This window comes from Cervus elaphus, chromosome 26 (assembly GCF_910594005.1).
Source record: "Cervus elaphus chromosome 26, mCerEla1.1, whole genome shotgun sequence".
In the NCBI taxonomy this organism is placed as follows: domain Eukaryota; kingdom Metazoa; phylum Chordata; class Mammalia; order Artiodactyla; family Cervidae; genus Cervus; species Cervus elaphus.
The window spans coordinates 36456001-36470186 of NC_057840.1; the positions used below are offsets into that span (position 1 = coordinate 36456001).

General features: G+C 42.3%; 1 protein-coding gene across 2 annotated transcripts; it reads right to left on the minus strand.

Annotated features, from left to right (window-relative positions):
- Positions 1 to 529: 529 nt before the first annotated feature.
- Positions 530 to 11876, minus strand: FBXO5 (F-box protein 5). Of its 2 annotated transcripts, XM_043888535.1 has the most exons (5): positions 11166 to 11871; positions 4668 to 5385; positions 2970 to 3060; positions 1743 to 1925; positions 530 to 842 (listed from the first exon to the last, which is right to left on the minus strand). In XM_043888535.1, the coding sequence occupies exons 1-5, from the start codon at positions 11644 to 11646 to the stop codon at positions 591 to 593; spliced, it is 1725 nt and encodes a 574-aa protein (XP_043744470.1). In that variant the 5' UTR covers positions 11647 to 11871; the 3' UTR covers positions 530 to 590. The 2 variants fall into 2 exon arrangements, with proteins under 2 accessions (XP_043744470.1, XP_043744471.1); XM_043888536.1 differs by lacking the exon at positions 1743 to 1925 and having other exon boundaries at positions 11166 to 11876.
- Between the last annotated feature and the right edge of the window lie 2310 nt (positions 11877 to 14186).

A 14186-nucleotide genomic window follows, 5' to 3' on the forward strand; every position in this document is an offset into this window, starting at 1 on the left:
ATTTATTTTCTTACTCTGACATAAAAAATACAGAAATATTTACATATGTACAAAATATTAAAACATACAAACTTATAAAGAAGGAAAACAAGCAAAACTTCACAAAGGATACTTTTTTGGGAAATACACTCTAAAAGAGGTTAAACAAAGGTGACAAAACATTTACATTAAGACACCAGAAGTTGATATTTCAATAGATATTATTAATTTGGCAAATAAAATAATCTGTCAATGGATGGTAAAGAAGATTTACTTTTAAGACTGTCTAGGTAAAATGACATGGTCTTCCTTTACCATAAAATGGAATGAATTTTAATTTACCTCTGAATCACAATCATCATAGTTTCCCTTTTTTCCTCAAAATATTTATATTTTCTGATTTACATTGAGAATTTAAAATTTTTTCACTATTAAATTGTAAAATATTTTAAGAAGTTGTGTACCCTCTTTTTTCACTGAGGGGGAAAAATCCCATGTATTACACTGATTTCAACATAAAATTGAACATCATGTTTTTTATTTTTTTTAATTAAAACCTAACATTTTTCTAACTAACCTTCATCATCAATTTCAATTGATGTAATAAGCAATCATAATCGTCGTAAATTCTTCTTGCTTTTCTTAGTACCAGGCAAAGGACCCATTTTATAACTGGCTTTTAGGGGCTTGCCATTTGAACAGTCTTCGGTGGTATGATAAGTACACAAACACTTTGTACAATAATCAAATCCACAGCTTTCTCGTTTACAGGTTGCCCGTTGTAAATAGCAATCATATTTTGCAGGTGAATTACAGCGAATACAGGCTTTAAGGCTTTCATTCTTTTTCAAAGTTTTGGCAACCTAGAAAGAAGAAAATTCATACACATATTTTTACTAAGAAATGAATGTAATTTAGCTAGTCAAAACAAGGGCACTTCCCCAATACATGTATAAAGCACCAACGTCACACACAACTCCTGCCTTTCAGGAGCTTACTGCTCAATGCGGGAACAGACCACTGTCAGCTGACCCAGTGGTTACTGCTTAATGCTACAAATATGCTCTTGTTCATAAATGCCACTCCCACATCGATGCCACCTCTCCTGGGAAACCAGGAGCTGGCTGCTCTTTCACCACTAGCTCTAGTCCTTTTTAAAAGAAACCTTTCCCATCATATAGCGTTTACCTTTACAAAGCTATGGATGCCCTGGTGGCTCAGATGGTGAAGCACCTGCCTGCAACGCAGGAGACCCGGGTTCAGGCCCTGGGTCGGGAAGATCCCCTGGAGAAGGAAATAGCAACCCACTCCAGGATTCTTGCCTACAAAATCCCATGGATGGAGGAGCCTGGTGGGCTACAGTCCATGGGGTCGCAAAGAGTTGGACACGACTGAGTGACTTCACTTTCACTTTACAGAGCTGTGAAAGTTACCATGTTTCCCTATCTATGTAGTGCCTGATAAAATTGACTTTTTGCTTAGCTCTCTTCCTTAGTTATCAAAGACAGTAATTGTGAAACGTAGTATTTAAGTTTTAGAAGAGACTTCAAGGTCTCTCCTTATTTTCTTAAGTGTTTCTAAATTAGAGATCAACACCACTGTCATTGTTTAATGCCAAATAATATCTATTATCTTTGGCATAGAAAGACATCTCTGTGTACTTTCCTAATTTGATTACTTGAGTCATAAATGGTTTTCTTACTCTAAATCCTTTTAACAATAAACACCTCATGTTTCCAATTTATTGATAAACAAAAAATTACCTCAGAGAATTCACTGTGTCGACTGTAAGTAGAACCTTTCTGATCACCTGGATCAGGTAACTTAGTTCGAGCATCTTTTTTGGGGAGAGTCTGGGTTGCTGATTTTTGCACAGATGCTAAAGGAGTTCTGAATAAAACATACTCTCTGGTCGAAGCATGTGGTGAAAACTTAATGTTTTTTTCCTAATTAAAAAAAAAAGTTTGAATAGGATTAAAAAATATCCTCCTATATTCTCAATAATCAGAAATTGTATATGTAAAAAAGGGCAAATGAGAATATAAAGGATTTATTCCTGTATTCAATTTATGTGCATGTGCTTAAAGCACAGTCACCCACAACTGTTCAAACATTTAAAGCCTAACAACTAAGTTACTGAGAGAAACTACAAATCAGAAACTGTGAGAAAGCAACTTTACATACTTAGTACCCAGCATTTAATACATGATTTATAAAGCACTACCACCAGAACATGGAGAAGGCAATGGCACCCCACTCCAGCACTCTTGCCTGGAAAATCCCATGGACAGAGGAGCCTGGTAGGCTGCAGTCCATGGGGTCGCAGAGTCGGACACGACTGAGCAACTTCACTTTCACTTTTCACTTTCATGCATTGGAGAAGGAAATGGCAACCCACTCCAGTGTTCTTGCCTGGAGAATCCCAGGGACGGGGAATCTGGTGGGCTGCCGTCTATGGGGTCGCACAGAGTCGGACATGACTGAAGTGACTTAACAACTTAGCAACCACCAGAACAAAAGGTCATTCTTTCCACCCACCAGTAGATGGCAATAGTCACGTTCAAGTGTCACATCAGTGCTATGAATGGATTCAAAACAATCTATTGAGGTACAAAATTTTTCATTAATATCAGCCTATAGATAAAGAAATTGAACGTGGAGAATTTAAGCAACACTTGACCTTAGTCTGCCAACTCCTAAGTCTGAAATTTTAATTGTGTGTTGATCTTTATTCTCAGAAACATCTCCAAAGTTACTAAGTATTTTGCAAAGTGAATGAATTCCCTTCCTACATTAAAAATCTTCTAAATATAGATAACTTTACTACTTTGTAACAGATAAAATCCCAGCCCCTTTATCTTTGAATTTTTTTTAATGAGTTATGAATGTAAAGGATTTCCAGATCATCTGTTATCTTTACTATTTCCCTCTCCCATTTCAAAGGTAGAGAGCTATTATATCTTAAAATTAAAACAACTGCAAAGACTTACAGTAATTCTTTGTATTGCTTTATTGTACAATTGCAATGCCACCTTGTCATCTTCCAGAATCTTCTTCCAAGTTATGCTCACTTTAGACACACTGGAAAAGTAAATGATTATAAAGGAAACAATTAAGCACCATGAAGGCTAAGATGAATATATTACAGAAACACAACCAGTGCAAAAAAGAAATTTCTATTAGCAGTTCTTCTCAAACCTGACTATACTTAGAATTGCCTGTGGCATGCACTTGAGATTTAAGGATGGCCCATGCCTAGTCACTTGGGTTTAATTGGCCTAAAATGGGGCTAGGGTTCTACAGAATCCCCACCACCGCCGCCTTTTAAAAAGTTCAACATCAATTCTAAGTAGATCTAGGCTTAGGAACCTGAACACTTCATTTTTTCACAATATCCACAAATATCAAATCAGAAACCCCATTGTGTATTTGGCTATTTATTAACATTAGACAAATTTTAAACATTTGACACATTGCTACTAGTAGAAATCAATTTAAAAAATCCATTTTAACAAAAATGTTGTGATGTTGATTATCCCTCAAGAAGCTAGTCAATAATAAAAATCAATACTTGTGCCTGTTTTCGTTCAGTTATATTTCATGGACCTGTGTAAAGTAACAAAGAGTACCTTTAAAATTTTTTCAAAAAGCCAAAAATGAACCAAGTTGGAGGCAATCTAATCCAATACTCTGGATAATCATTTTAATTCTCAATTGTTGTTTAGTTGCTAAGTTGTGTCAACTCTTGCAATCCCATGGACTACAACCCGCCAGTTTCCTCTGTCCATGAGATTTCCCAGTCAAGAATACTGGAGTGGGATGGGAGGAGGGTTCAGGATGGGGGACACATGTATACCCATGGCTGATTCATATCAATGTATGGCAAAAACCACTACAATATTGTAAAGTAATTAGCCTCCAATTAAAAAAAAAAAGAATACTGGAGTGGGTTGCCATTTCCTTCTCCAGATCTTCCCGACCCAGGGACTAAACCCAAGTCTTCTGCATTGGCAGTTGTATTCTTTACCACTGAGCCACTAGTGAAAGTGAAAGTGAAGTTGCTCAGTTGTGTCCGACTCCCAGCGAGCCCACGGACTGCAGCCTACCAGGCTCCTCGGTCCATGGGATTTTTCAGGCAAGAGTACTGGAGTGGGTTGCGATTGCCTTCTCCAAACTAGGGAAGCCCTAATTCTCGTTATCTCATCCTAAAAGGTTTTCTCTGGTTGGATAAGGAAGAAAGGGCAGTCAGTAAAAGGTTTCTAAGAAATAGTCATAATCAGACCCATGTGTATGTTTCTGCATTTTTATCACTTTTAAACTTGAAAATGGTCTAAAAAGAACAGAAATAATTACTTCATATTTTCAAGTGTGACAAAAACCAAATTCCCATTGGACCCATACAGCAGACCCCTAGGCTGTTGTTTTTATAGTTATGACCAAAAGATGTAGCTTACATATCAACAATTTCAGAATCAAAAGAAACAAAGATCCTGACCTAATAGAAATAGCCTTCACTAGCATAATATGAAATTTGAAGTAACTGGATTAAAAGCATACTTTCATCACCTCAGTTAAAACTACAGTGCAAGACTACAGTACTATCTTTGCATGAGCTGGCAGTGCTGAGCTATATAAGAGAAATGCTCATGGATTATACTAATACATACACTCAGAGAAACAATACTTACTTGATTAAGTCCATCTCACTGAGTTGTGTTAAAATATTTGCTAAGAGATGTTTGAGTCCTCTTCGAAAGAGTTCACTGAGAATATCTACACATTCGAGGCCCATTTTCCTACCAATTATATTCTGTAGTCTAAAATTTCCACTGGATATAAATTCTTTCAGCTTCTCCCAATCTATTTTAGGATTTCGTTTACAATTTTTTTTTAACGTTGAACAAACCACTTTTTCAAAATGAAGAGCTGGCAGCAAGTTTTTGTTGGGATATTGGTCTGGGCTTTGCGTCCGTAGAAGGCAGGATTGTGGACTGTCATTGAAACTTTCCACCAGGGCAAGGCTACTGTCTTCATGTTCACTGAGGCCACTTTGTTGGGAAAATGAAGAGTAGCCACTGTCTTCATAACATCCGCTGGTCTCCAGTTCTTGTATGTCATTTGAACTATCACGTGTTTGTTGTATGCGTTGATTTTCCTTGTTATGCAATGGCTTGCTTTCAGTTTCAAGTTCTACAATCCTGGGGCTCACAACTGGGGACCCAACATCCGATAACCTTTCATAGTCTTTAATGCAGTCTTTATAAGAACCTTCCAAACATGCAGTAGTGTAGGAACCTTGTCTTCTACTGTCATCCGGCTTCACTGGTTTAATTCCAGAATGAACATGGTTATAGTTAAAATCACACTTCATTTTGACAGAGAGAGTGGAACTTTCTTCTTTACAACCTACAAAAAGAACATAACATTATGCCTGATGGCAAAAATTTCCACATATCACTAATTCTTTAAATTTGGGATACAGATTTAATCACTTTGCATTCTTTCAGCACTGTGAACTTCCCATGAAATAAGCTATGAAATTATCAAAGTATAATGTGAGAAAATATTATTAAAACTTAATAAGTACATACATCTTATTCTCGAGGGAGTACTTCAGTACAGTCTGCTTTTAAATCTGGTGTAACTATACCATCTGACATTTGGTCATATCTGAGTAGAAAATAGTGACAAAAGGGACTATTTAACAAATATAGTCTGTGCTTATAGAATAAGGAAATATGATGCATCAAGAGTGGGGCCTGAGATAAGAGACATCCTTACAGAAATCAAATACTTCTAGAAATATGGTTAAGATAATGGAAGACGGAATGTATAAGGGTCAAAACAGATTTGATAAAAGTTGCAAAAAACTTTTATATATTAAATGTTAGTAATTATTATAACTGACTCATTGGAAAAGACCCTGATGCTGGCAAAGACTGAAATCAAAAGAAGGGGGCAGCAGAGGATGAGATGGTCACATAGCATCACCAACTCAATGGATAAGAACTTGAGCAAACTCTGGGAATAGCTAAGAACAGGGGGGTTGCAAACAGCTGGATGAGCTGGACGCGACTTAGCGACTAAACAACAATTATAAGTCTTATAATAATTAATCACAAAATCTATAGAAGTTTAGAGAAAGGATTAAAAAGCCAATAAATTTAATCATTTGTAAGTTAACCACTAGGGGTTTAGAATCTGCCTAAGCACACAGGCACGAATTAACCACACTAGTGACTTCTGGGGCAGGATAATTTTGCTGGGGGTTGTCCTGTCTGTTGCAGGATGTTTAGCAACTTGTGGCTATCTGATGCCATTAGCAGCCGCTATTCCTCCAGCAGGACAATAAAAAATGTCTCCAGCAATCATTTATTGCCAAATGTTGGGAGTAGGGGGAAGCTGTGTATGTGTGTGTGTTAGTCGCTCAGTCGTGTCTGACTCTTTGCAACCCCATGGACTGTAGCCCACCAGGCTCCTTTGTCCATGGGATTCTCCAGGCAAGAATACTGGAGTGGGGGAAGTTAGCAGGGGCAAAATCTCCCCCATTCTCAGTTAAGAACTGCTGCTTTAAAGGATTAGGATTTCTGGCAGGCAGTAGTGGCTGGGACGGATTATAGTAGATGGGTTTAAAAAAACTGCTTAGCATTTTTGAAGGCAGAGTATACGGATCGTATACGCTTCCAATGTACTCCCCCATCTACTATACTATACCCCCTGCAAACCAATCACAGGTAGATAACAATTACCCTATAAGTAAATATACCTAAGTATAGTCAGTATGTTTAGTCTGTACTAAACATTGGTAAACTGTTCATACGGAATTTACTGTTTTTACTTAGAACAGAACTTCTAAGCACTAAAGGACACCTTGTAGATAGAAACTTTCTTCTAATTAGGTTTAAATTAAAAGTTTAGGGACATAAATATTACCCCAATTAACCCTAACTCTAGAACAAATTATTCTGAGCTGTTCCCTTGTACTCAGAAAAGGGTAAAAAATTCTAAGAGATTCTTATTTTTGCATCAAGTAAGGAATTAAATATGATTTAGCTAAGACCACACATGTTATCTGAAGATAAAGAAGCCACCAACAAAGACACATGTTTTATTTTGTTTAGTTCCCTAAAGGGAATGGGCATGTTCAGTCGTGTCCAATGCTTTGTGACCCTATGGACTATATAGCTCACCAGATTCCTCTGTCCATGGAATTCTCCAGGCAAGAATACTGGAGTGGGTTGCCATGCCCTTCTCCTGGGGATCTTCTCTGACCCAGGGATAGAACCCCCATCTTTTGTCTCTCCTGCAATGGCAGGCGGGCTCTTTACCACTAGCACCACCTGGAATATCCTAAAGGGAAGAGGACTGAAACTATATTTCAGAAACTTAATTCTTTTCAAAGGCATTCTTCCTCTGCTGCCTTTACAACTCAGTTACTGGAAGACTATCCTACAGAACCCCTTTCATTCAACATTGTTCTCAGAATATGGACAGTTCCTTAATTTCAGAGTTAATAATGATTCAGCTACTTTATAATTGTTTAGAAGTCAACAATTTCCAACATTTCCAAACACGTGCTCAAAACTGAGGTAGAATGTGCAGTGAAAGACACTCAGCTGATGCTCAGTCATGTCCGACTCTTTGCGACCCCGTGGACTTCTCCAGGCCAGAATGCTCGAATGGTAGCCTTTCCCTTCTCCAGGGGAGCTTCCCAAACCAGCAATCGAACACAGGTCTCCTGCATTGCAAGTGGATTCTTTACCAGCTGAGTCACAAGGATCATTAAAAAAGTATATATATACATATATATATAAAAAGCTCACAGTTCAGAGCCTCTTTAATCAGAAAGATGAGGGTTAAGAGTCAATCCTAAAGGAAATCAATCCTGAATATTCATTACAAGGACTGAAGCTGAAGCTCCAATACTTTGGCCACCTGATGCATACAGCTGACCCAAAAGACCTCAATGCTGTGAAAGATTGAAGGCAAAAGAAGGGGACGACAGAGGATGAGATGGATGGATGGCATCACTGATTCAGTGGACATGAATTTGAGCAAACTCCAGGAGATAGTGAAGGGCAGGGAAGCCTGGTGTGCTGCAGTGCATGGGGTCGCAAAGAGCTGGACACAAGTGAGCGAATGAACAACAAAGAGTCTAGCTCTGCCACTTCATTTACCCAATGCCTACTTAGTGACAGAGTCTTGAGAAGGAAAGAAACTAGCCACAGAAGTTCTTTTGAAGGTGAAATCCTGGTATCTTGAAAGCCTTGTGAAAATCCAGACAAAGGTGGACCCTGGAAGGAAAAGTGTTGAACTTTCAAGGAAGAGGAAGGCCTGCAGGGCTGTGACTCGGTAACCAACAGGGGGATAAGGATTGAAAATTAACGCTGAAGAGGTATAGAATGCTATAGGATTTTTAGGGTAGACTGGCTTTTATTCTTCTTGTAATAAAGAGCCTCTGAGGGGTTCTAAGTGAGATATCTGGTTCACACTAGGACTTCCCTATAGCTCAAACAGTAAAGAATTTGCCTGCAATGCAGGAGACCAGGGTTTGATTCCTGGGTTGAGAAGATCCTCTGGAGAAGGAAATGGCAATTCACTCCAGTATTCTTGCCTGGAGAATCCCATGGTCCCATGGACAAAGGAGCCTGGCAGGATACAGTCTGTGAGGTGACAAAGAGTCAAACATGGCTGTGCAACTAACACACAGACACACAAATAAACAAATGATTGCCGGTTGTGGAAAATATTGGATTATATTAATAGGAAGGTATAGGGTTGGCCAAGAAGTTTGTTGGGGTTTTTCAAAAGACACTGGAAAAACTTGAAAACTTTTGCTGTGAAAAAATTTAAACTTCTTGGCTAATCCAACACAAGTGAAAGTAGGGAGGCTAGTTGGAAATGCTTATCACAGAAGTCCAGAGTTGGGTACCCAAGACTAGGATGACCGCAGGGCAACTAGGATAACTGAATGGATCTGAGATCTTTTTAGAAGGGTAAAGTCAACAGAGGTTGGTGATATACTATATTAGCTGTGAATACCCTGGGTTTAAATCATGAGCATTTCAGGTGAAAAACAAAAAACCGAGCAAGTTAACTCTTAAAGCTTGTTTCCTCATGTATAAAATGCAGGTAAGAAAACCAAACTGGACTAAATGCATGGCAGAGTTTCCATCACATATAGTTTAATAAACAGAATCTATTTTCACTGTGTTATTTTTGTAAGCCAAACACTTCATATTCTTTATATTTAAATCACGAACAAGTTCAAAGTGGCAAAATACATTCTACACAGATTTATGCATCTCAGATTATGTTTTTCCCTAGGAATCAAATCCAACTTCAAATGAAAGTCCTTGCTCAGCCTTTTGCCGTTTTGTGACCTAGAACATTGAATCAGTCTTTCAATTTCTTTAAAATGGAGATATACTATATCCATAATATCTACCTCATGGAATTGGTAAAGATTCACCACTGCATTTTTAAAACCTCTTATTTACCAACTCAATAGTCCAATCATGAAAAAGTGGTATTAGGTAGTTAACTGTACAAAGTTAACTTCTATTTAACTTCCCAATGTAGATTTAACATTTCATAATAAACTGTAATAGTTAAAAAGACTATAGTGCTTAAAGTTAAAAAATCTTTACAGCTATCCCAATGCTAAATGTTTAAGTACTACAACCTCCAGTACCTACAAGATAACCAGCATGTGCCCAATATCAATGAGGCATGGCTATTCCTTTAAAAGAGCCTTAAGACCTGTTGCCATAAACTGCAAAAATCAGTCATAACCCCCAAGAGAATATTTTAGAAAAGCCTATTTCAGAAATATTTGAATGCAATAGATTTTTAAATTTCATTTTCTCAAATTTTCAAATATAGAAAAAAATCTGGGGGACAGCAAATACTCTCCTGAGGGGCAAGGTAGTAAAGACAACTGGAATTAAGCGACCAAAAAAATCCTTCTTAAAGCCACCAATCTCCAGAATTTCAGAGGGTTTTATGAGTCAGGGATTTCTAGACAGAGACTTAACCTGTTAAAATATTTTTTGAGTCTTCTAGATTCCTTTTCTAAAGAAAGGAGCGTCTTTCAGTGATTACCAAATATACACCATCAAGCTGTTAACTTCTAAAATTTTTCACAATTTCTAAAATAAAATGAATGTAGCCGGGTCTCTTTAAGAGACAGCAACAAAGAGGATAAAGTAAGCGTTCATTTGGGTGCCTTCCATTCCACCCAAGAGCTGGAATAAAAGATTGCCTCTCCAGAAGCACAGGGGAAAAAACCAAACCAAACGAATTCTTCACTTCTCATATCTTCTTCCCAAATTCTTCAAAATCAGCTACATTTGGACAAATTCAGGGTTTCTGCATTAAAAATGTCCTTTTCCCTCCTTCCATTTCAGTCCAGGCCTTGAGACTGAGTCACTCACTGGGTTCAAGGGGGGGAAAAGGAGAAATTCAACGTTTTTGTTCGGACATCCCCAACAGAGCCTTGACCCGATGAGAGGGGTCCCTCCATTTGGCGGGGATTGGGGAAGGGGAGACCCTGGAAATCCCGAGGGGTCGGAGGGGTGGCCCTCAGGGCGCGGACCGGCGGAGGCGGGAGATAACAGCGAGCACGATCTCCCGCGCCCGCCAGTAAGACTGAGGTGGCGAAAACCTGGGAGGACTGACTTCCGACCTGAGAGTGCGGGGCAGGCGTGGAGAAGGGGCGCTGAAGTGAGGGGTCGGGCACCCGGCTGGACCCCGAGGGCCGCTGGCTCGCGGGCCCTGTCAGCTCCGACTCCGGGGTGGGGGAGGGGCGGCAGGGGGCATTTGGCGCCCGGGCCCGCGGGGTGGAGGTAGGCAGCCCTGCCCAGGGTGAGGAGGCCCCGACCCGCACCTCCCTGGGGGGCCTGGCGCCCCGGTTCGCGGGCACGGCGGGACCCAGATGCGCCGGCCATCCTGTCCCGGGACCTCTGCTTCCCCTCTCCGGACTCCCCCCTGCCTTCTTCCTCTGGGTCCCGGGAGAACCGTCGCCCGCCCGCCAGAGGCCCAGCGAGGGACCGCACGGCCGGACTCGGGAGGGTGTCGGGTCCAGGTCGTTGCCCACCAACCCCTCCTACCCCGCCACCGTCATTCCCCCGCCGGGCACCCCTTCTGGAAGGCGCGCCCCGCTCGCACCCTCTCCTCTCACCCACCGTCCGAGGGGCAAGGGCGCCCGGCGGCTGTCGGGGCGCCGTAGCTGCAGCGGCAGGAACCGGAGAGCGGCCGTAGGGAGCAGCTGCAGGGCCGCCGGCTCATGCCAGGGGCAACAGAGGGGTCGGCCTCAGGTGAGGGAGCTGCGGCCACAGGAGGAGAGCGGGCAGCCAGCTTCTCAGAGCTCTTATCTTCCAAAAGGCGCCAGCTGGTACTTTTAAAATCTTTGAATTTGGTGCCCAAATCCGCACGGCCCAATGGGGCGCGCCGCTCGCACGCGCGATCCAATGGGAGGGCGGCGGGAGGGCGTCCCCTCACTCGCGCCCAATGGGAGGCTGCCGAGGTGGGGCCGAGCCTCCAGGCCCAGCCTCCTTCCTCCCTCGCCAGCTCCGCTCGTCCGGAAAGACGCGGAGGCTGGGGGCGGGGCCTCGGAGCGCGGGGAGGCCTCGGCTCGGCCGCACGTGGAGGGCTCCTACCACGCATGCGCGTTCCCGCCACGCTCTCCTCCTCCGTCTGAGGGACTGGCCTCCGGCGGGTCCTAATTTCATCCTGAAGGCGGCTCCGGCTTGTGTCTGAGGAACTCCGATGGGTGCAGAGCGCGGCCGACTTCCTCCGGTCATTTCTCAAGCGGGAGTTTGGTGAGCGGCGACTCCTGACTGTCCGAGAATGCAGACTTTCCGGAAGACGAACCCTCCCCCCAGCTCGGCTTAGCCCGCCTCTCTAGGATTTAGGCGCGCTCCTCTCGCCTCCTAGTTTCGCCCCTCCCCCTGCTCAGCGCTTTCGCGCAAGCGCTGGTGGCGGGCGGCCGCCTTGGAGTTGGCGGGTTGGCGCTTGCGTGCTGGGGTCCCCCGCGTTTCTCTCAGGGGGCGAGGGAGGCGGAGAGCCCTGGGCCGCGGTGGGTGGGGCCGCGTCCCTCCGGCGCGCGGAGCTGGTCCTGTCTCCTCAGTGGCGGGAGACCCCGACTGACTTGAATCTCCTTGGGCCCTTGCAGAGGGGATGAGACTGGGACCGTCGCTTCTTTTTTGTAAGCGTGTTTTTTTTTAAATTTTCGACCATTGTTCCTCAGCCACCTTGCTTTAATCACGGACTTTTAAGCTTATTAAATATATATCTACTGTACTCTCCCGGGTTTCGTTTCTTTTCAAGTGCCAGACACACACTGTAATCCTATTCCAGAATCAATGAATGAATGAATGAGTCAGCCTGCCCTAGGAGTTCCAAACCTGACTCCCTGAGTCTGAAGGCCCTTGGCCATAATTTTCCAGTGATGGAAGAAAGGGTGGAAGTATTCATTGCTAAGTCTTCTATAGCAAGTTGTACCGCACATGTCAGCTGAAGTTTTCATTCTTTGTGCGTTTAAGTGGTGACATTGCATTCCCCAGTTTCACTTTTGGTCAGAACACAATGAAGCCAAAGGATGTAAGCTCCCGAGTGTCCGAATTCCTGTCTTTTGCAGTTTTCTCTCTTTTACCTTTCTGCAGCCTCCAGAAGAGTTAATAGTTGGCCGTGTGGTAAGCAAATGCAGAAGACAAGAGGTTCGATCCCTGGATCGGGAAGATTTACGCGCCCCCCCCCCCCCGCGCCCCGCCCCCAAGAGGAAATGGCAACCCACTCCTGGTGGCCTAGGGTCCATGGTGTCGCAAAGTCAGACTTAGCATGCAACACTGAAGTGCTCAGTTAAATTTTTATCAAGTCCTTTGTGAAGCAACGCGGGGATCAAGATGAATCCTGCAAATGCTGAGTTGATCCTCTCTTTATGTGACATTTTTGATAGTTCATCATGGTTTTCTGCGTTCATTTTTATTTTTTAGAATTTTGCATTATGTTAGTATTTTTCTTGGTTGCTGAAATTTTTGGCATCCTCTTAAATTTTGCACCTGAGTCCTGTCTCTCACCCCACCCTGGCTCTGGTGCTAAGTTCTGAAGACACATGGTTGAAAAGACAGAAGTCCTGTCCTTCAGGGAGTTTACATTCTGATGGGAAAGAATTTGGCAATTGACAGTTTCACTGAATCAAAGAGGAATATAAAACAACATAAGAACATAAAACATCTTCCCAACCCAGGTATCAACCAGAGTCTTTTACATCTGCATTGGCAGGCAGATTCTGTAGCACTAGCCCACCTGAGAAGCCCTATAAAACAACATAAGAGGGTAGAGAATGGGCTGACTGGAAGGGCATGGCTAAGGACTTTGGGTGCTCAGGAAGGTTTCTGAGGCTTTGGACAAAGTTTGGAATGTTGAGGTGGCAATGCAAAGATCTGCATAATAAGCAGAGGAAGGAGGCCAAAGGTGCATGGCTTATTCCAGGACTTGGTGGAATTCTAGAGCCAACAGATCAAAAGACTGTAGGAGTGGAGGTCAGGTAGAAGCCAGATCCTATAGGTCATGGTTGACTGTTTGAGGGATGTTTGCAAGGGAGTGATTTGTTAAATGAATATTAAAACTATGGTAGCTTTTTGATCTGATAGGCACTTTGTAAATGTTAGTCTTTAATTCTCACAATAACCTTAGCATTTTCATTTTCTGATTGTGCTTCAAAGTGTAAGTTCATTCTCATAGAATGATACAGCTAGTAAGCAAAAATTCCAGCCTGAGTCTTTGGGAATAGAGCATGTACTTTGTGTTACACTGGGGCATGATATTTGTGGGAGACTTGATTGTTTATATGTACATTTTCATATTACTTTTGACAGGGGCAGAGTGAAGGGACAAAATAGGTGATGACAGTTAATCCCACTAGGGGATTTAAGTAAAAAGTATGGGAGACCCCTGTAAGTTAATAATTACTCAAGAAATTATTGATAACTACTCAAGAAAGAAGAATAATTACTCAAGAAAGCAGCTTTGCTTAGCAGCAAAACCATGTAACAGAAGATCGTGACATGCCTCAGGACAATAAAACACTGGTGGGACCCCCATTCTGAGACCCTCCGTCCTGCCCAGTGAGCTCAGTAACTTAATGATCCCTAGGACATGCTTTCTGCTTAAAAACATGAAACATAAAAACAATAATTTGTGGA

Coding starts and splice junctions, on each gene's coding strand:
- FBXO5 (XM_043888535.1), bottom strand. CDS start 11,646: ATGCGTGGTAGGAGCCCTCCACGTGCGGCCGAGCCGAGGCCTCCCCGC. Junction 5,386..11,165: donor GCGCCCTTGCCCCTCGGACG/GTGGGTGAGAGG, acceptor TTCTTTTTGTAG/GTTGTAAAGAAGAAAGTTCC. Junction 843..1,742: donor GACACAGTGAATTCTCTGAG/GTAATTTTTTGT, acceptor TCTTCTTTCTAG/GTTGCCAAAACTTTGAAAAA.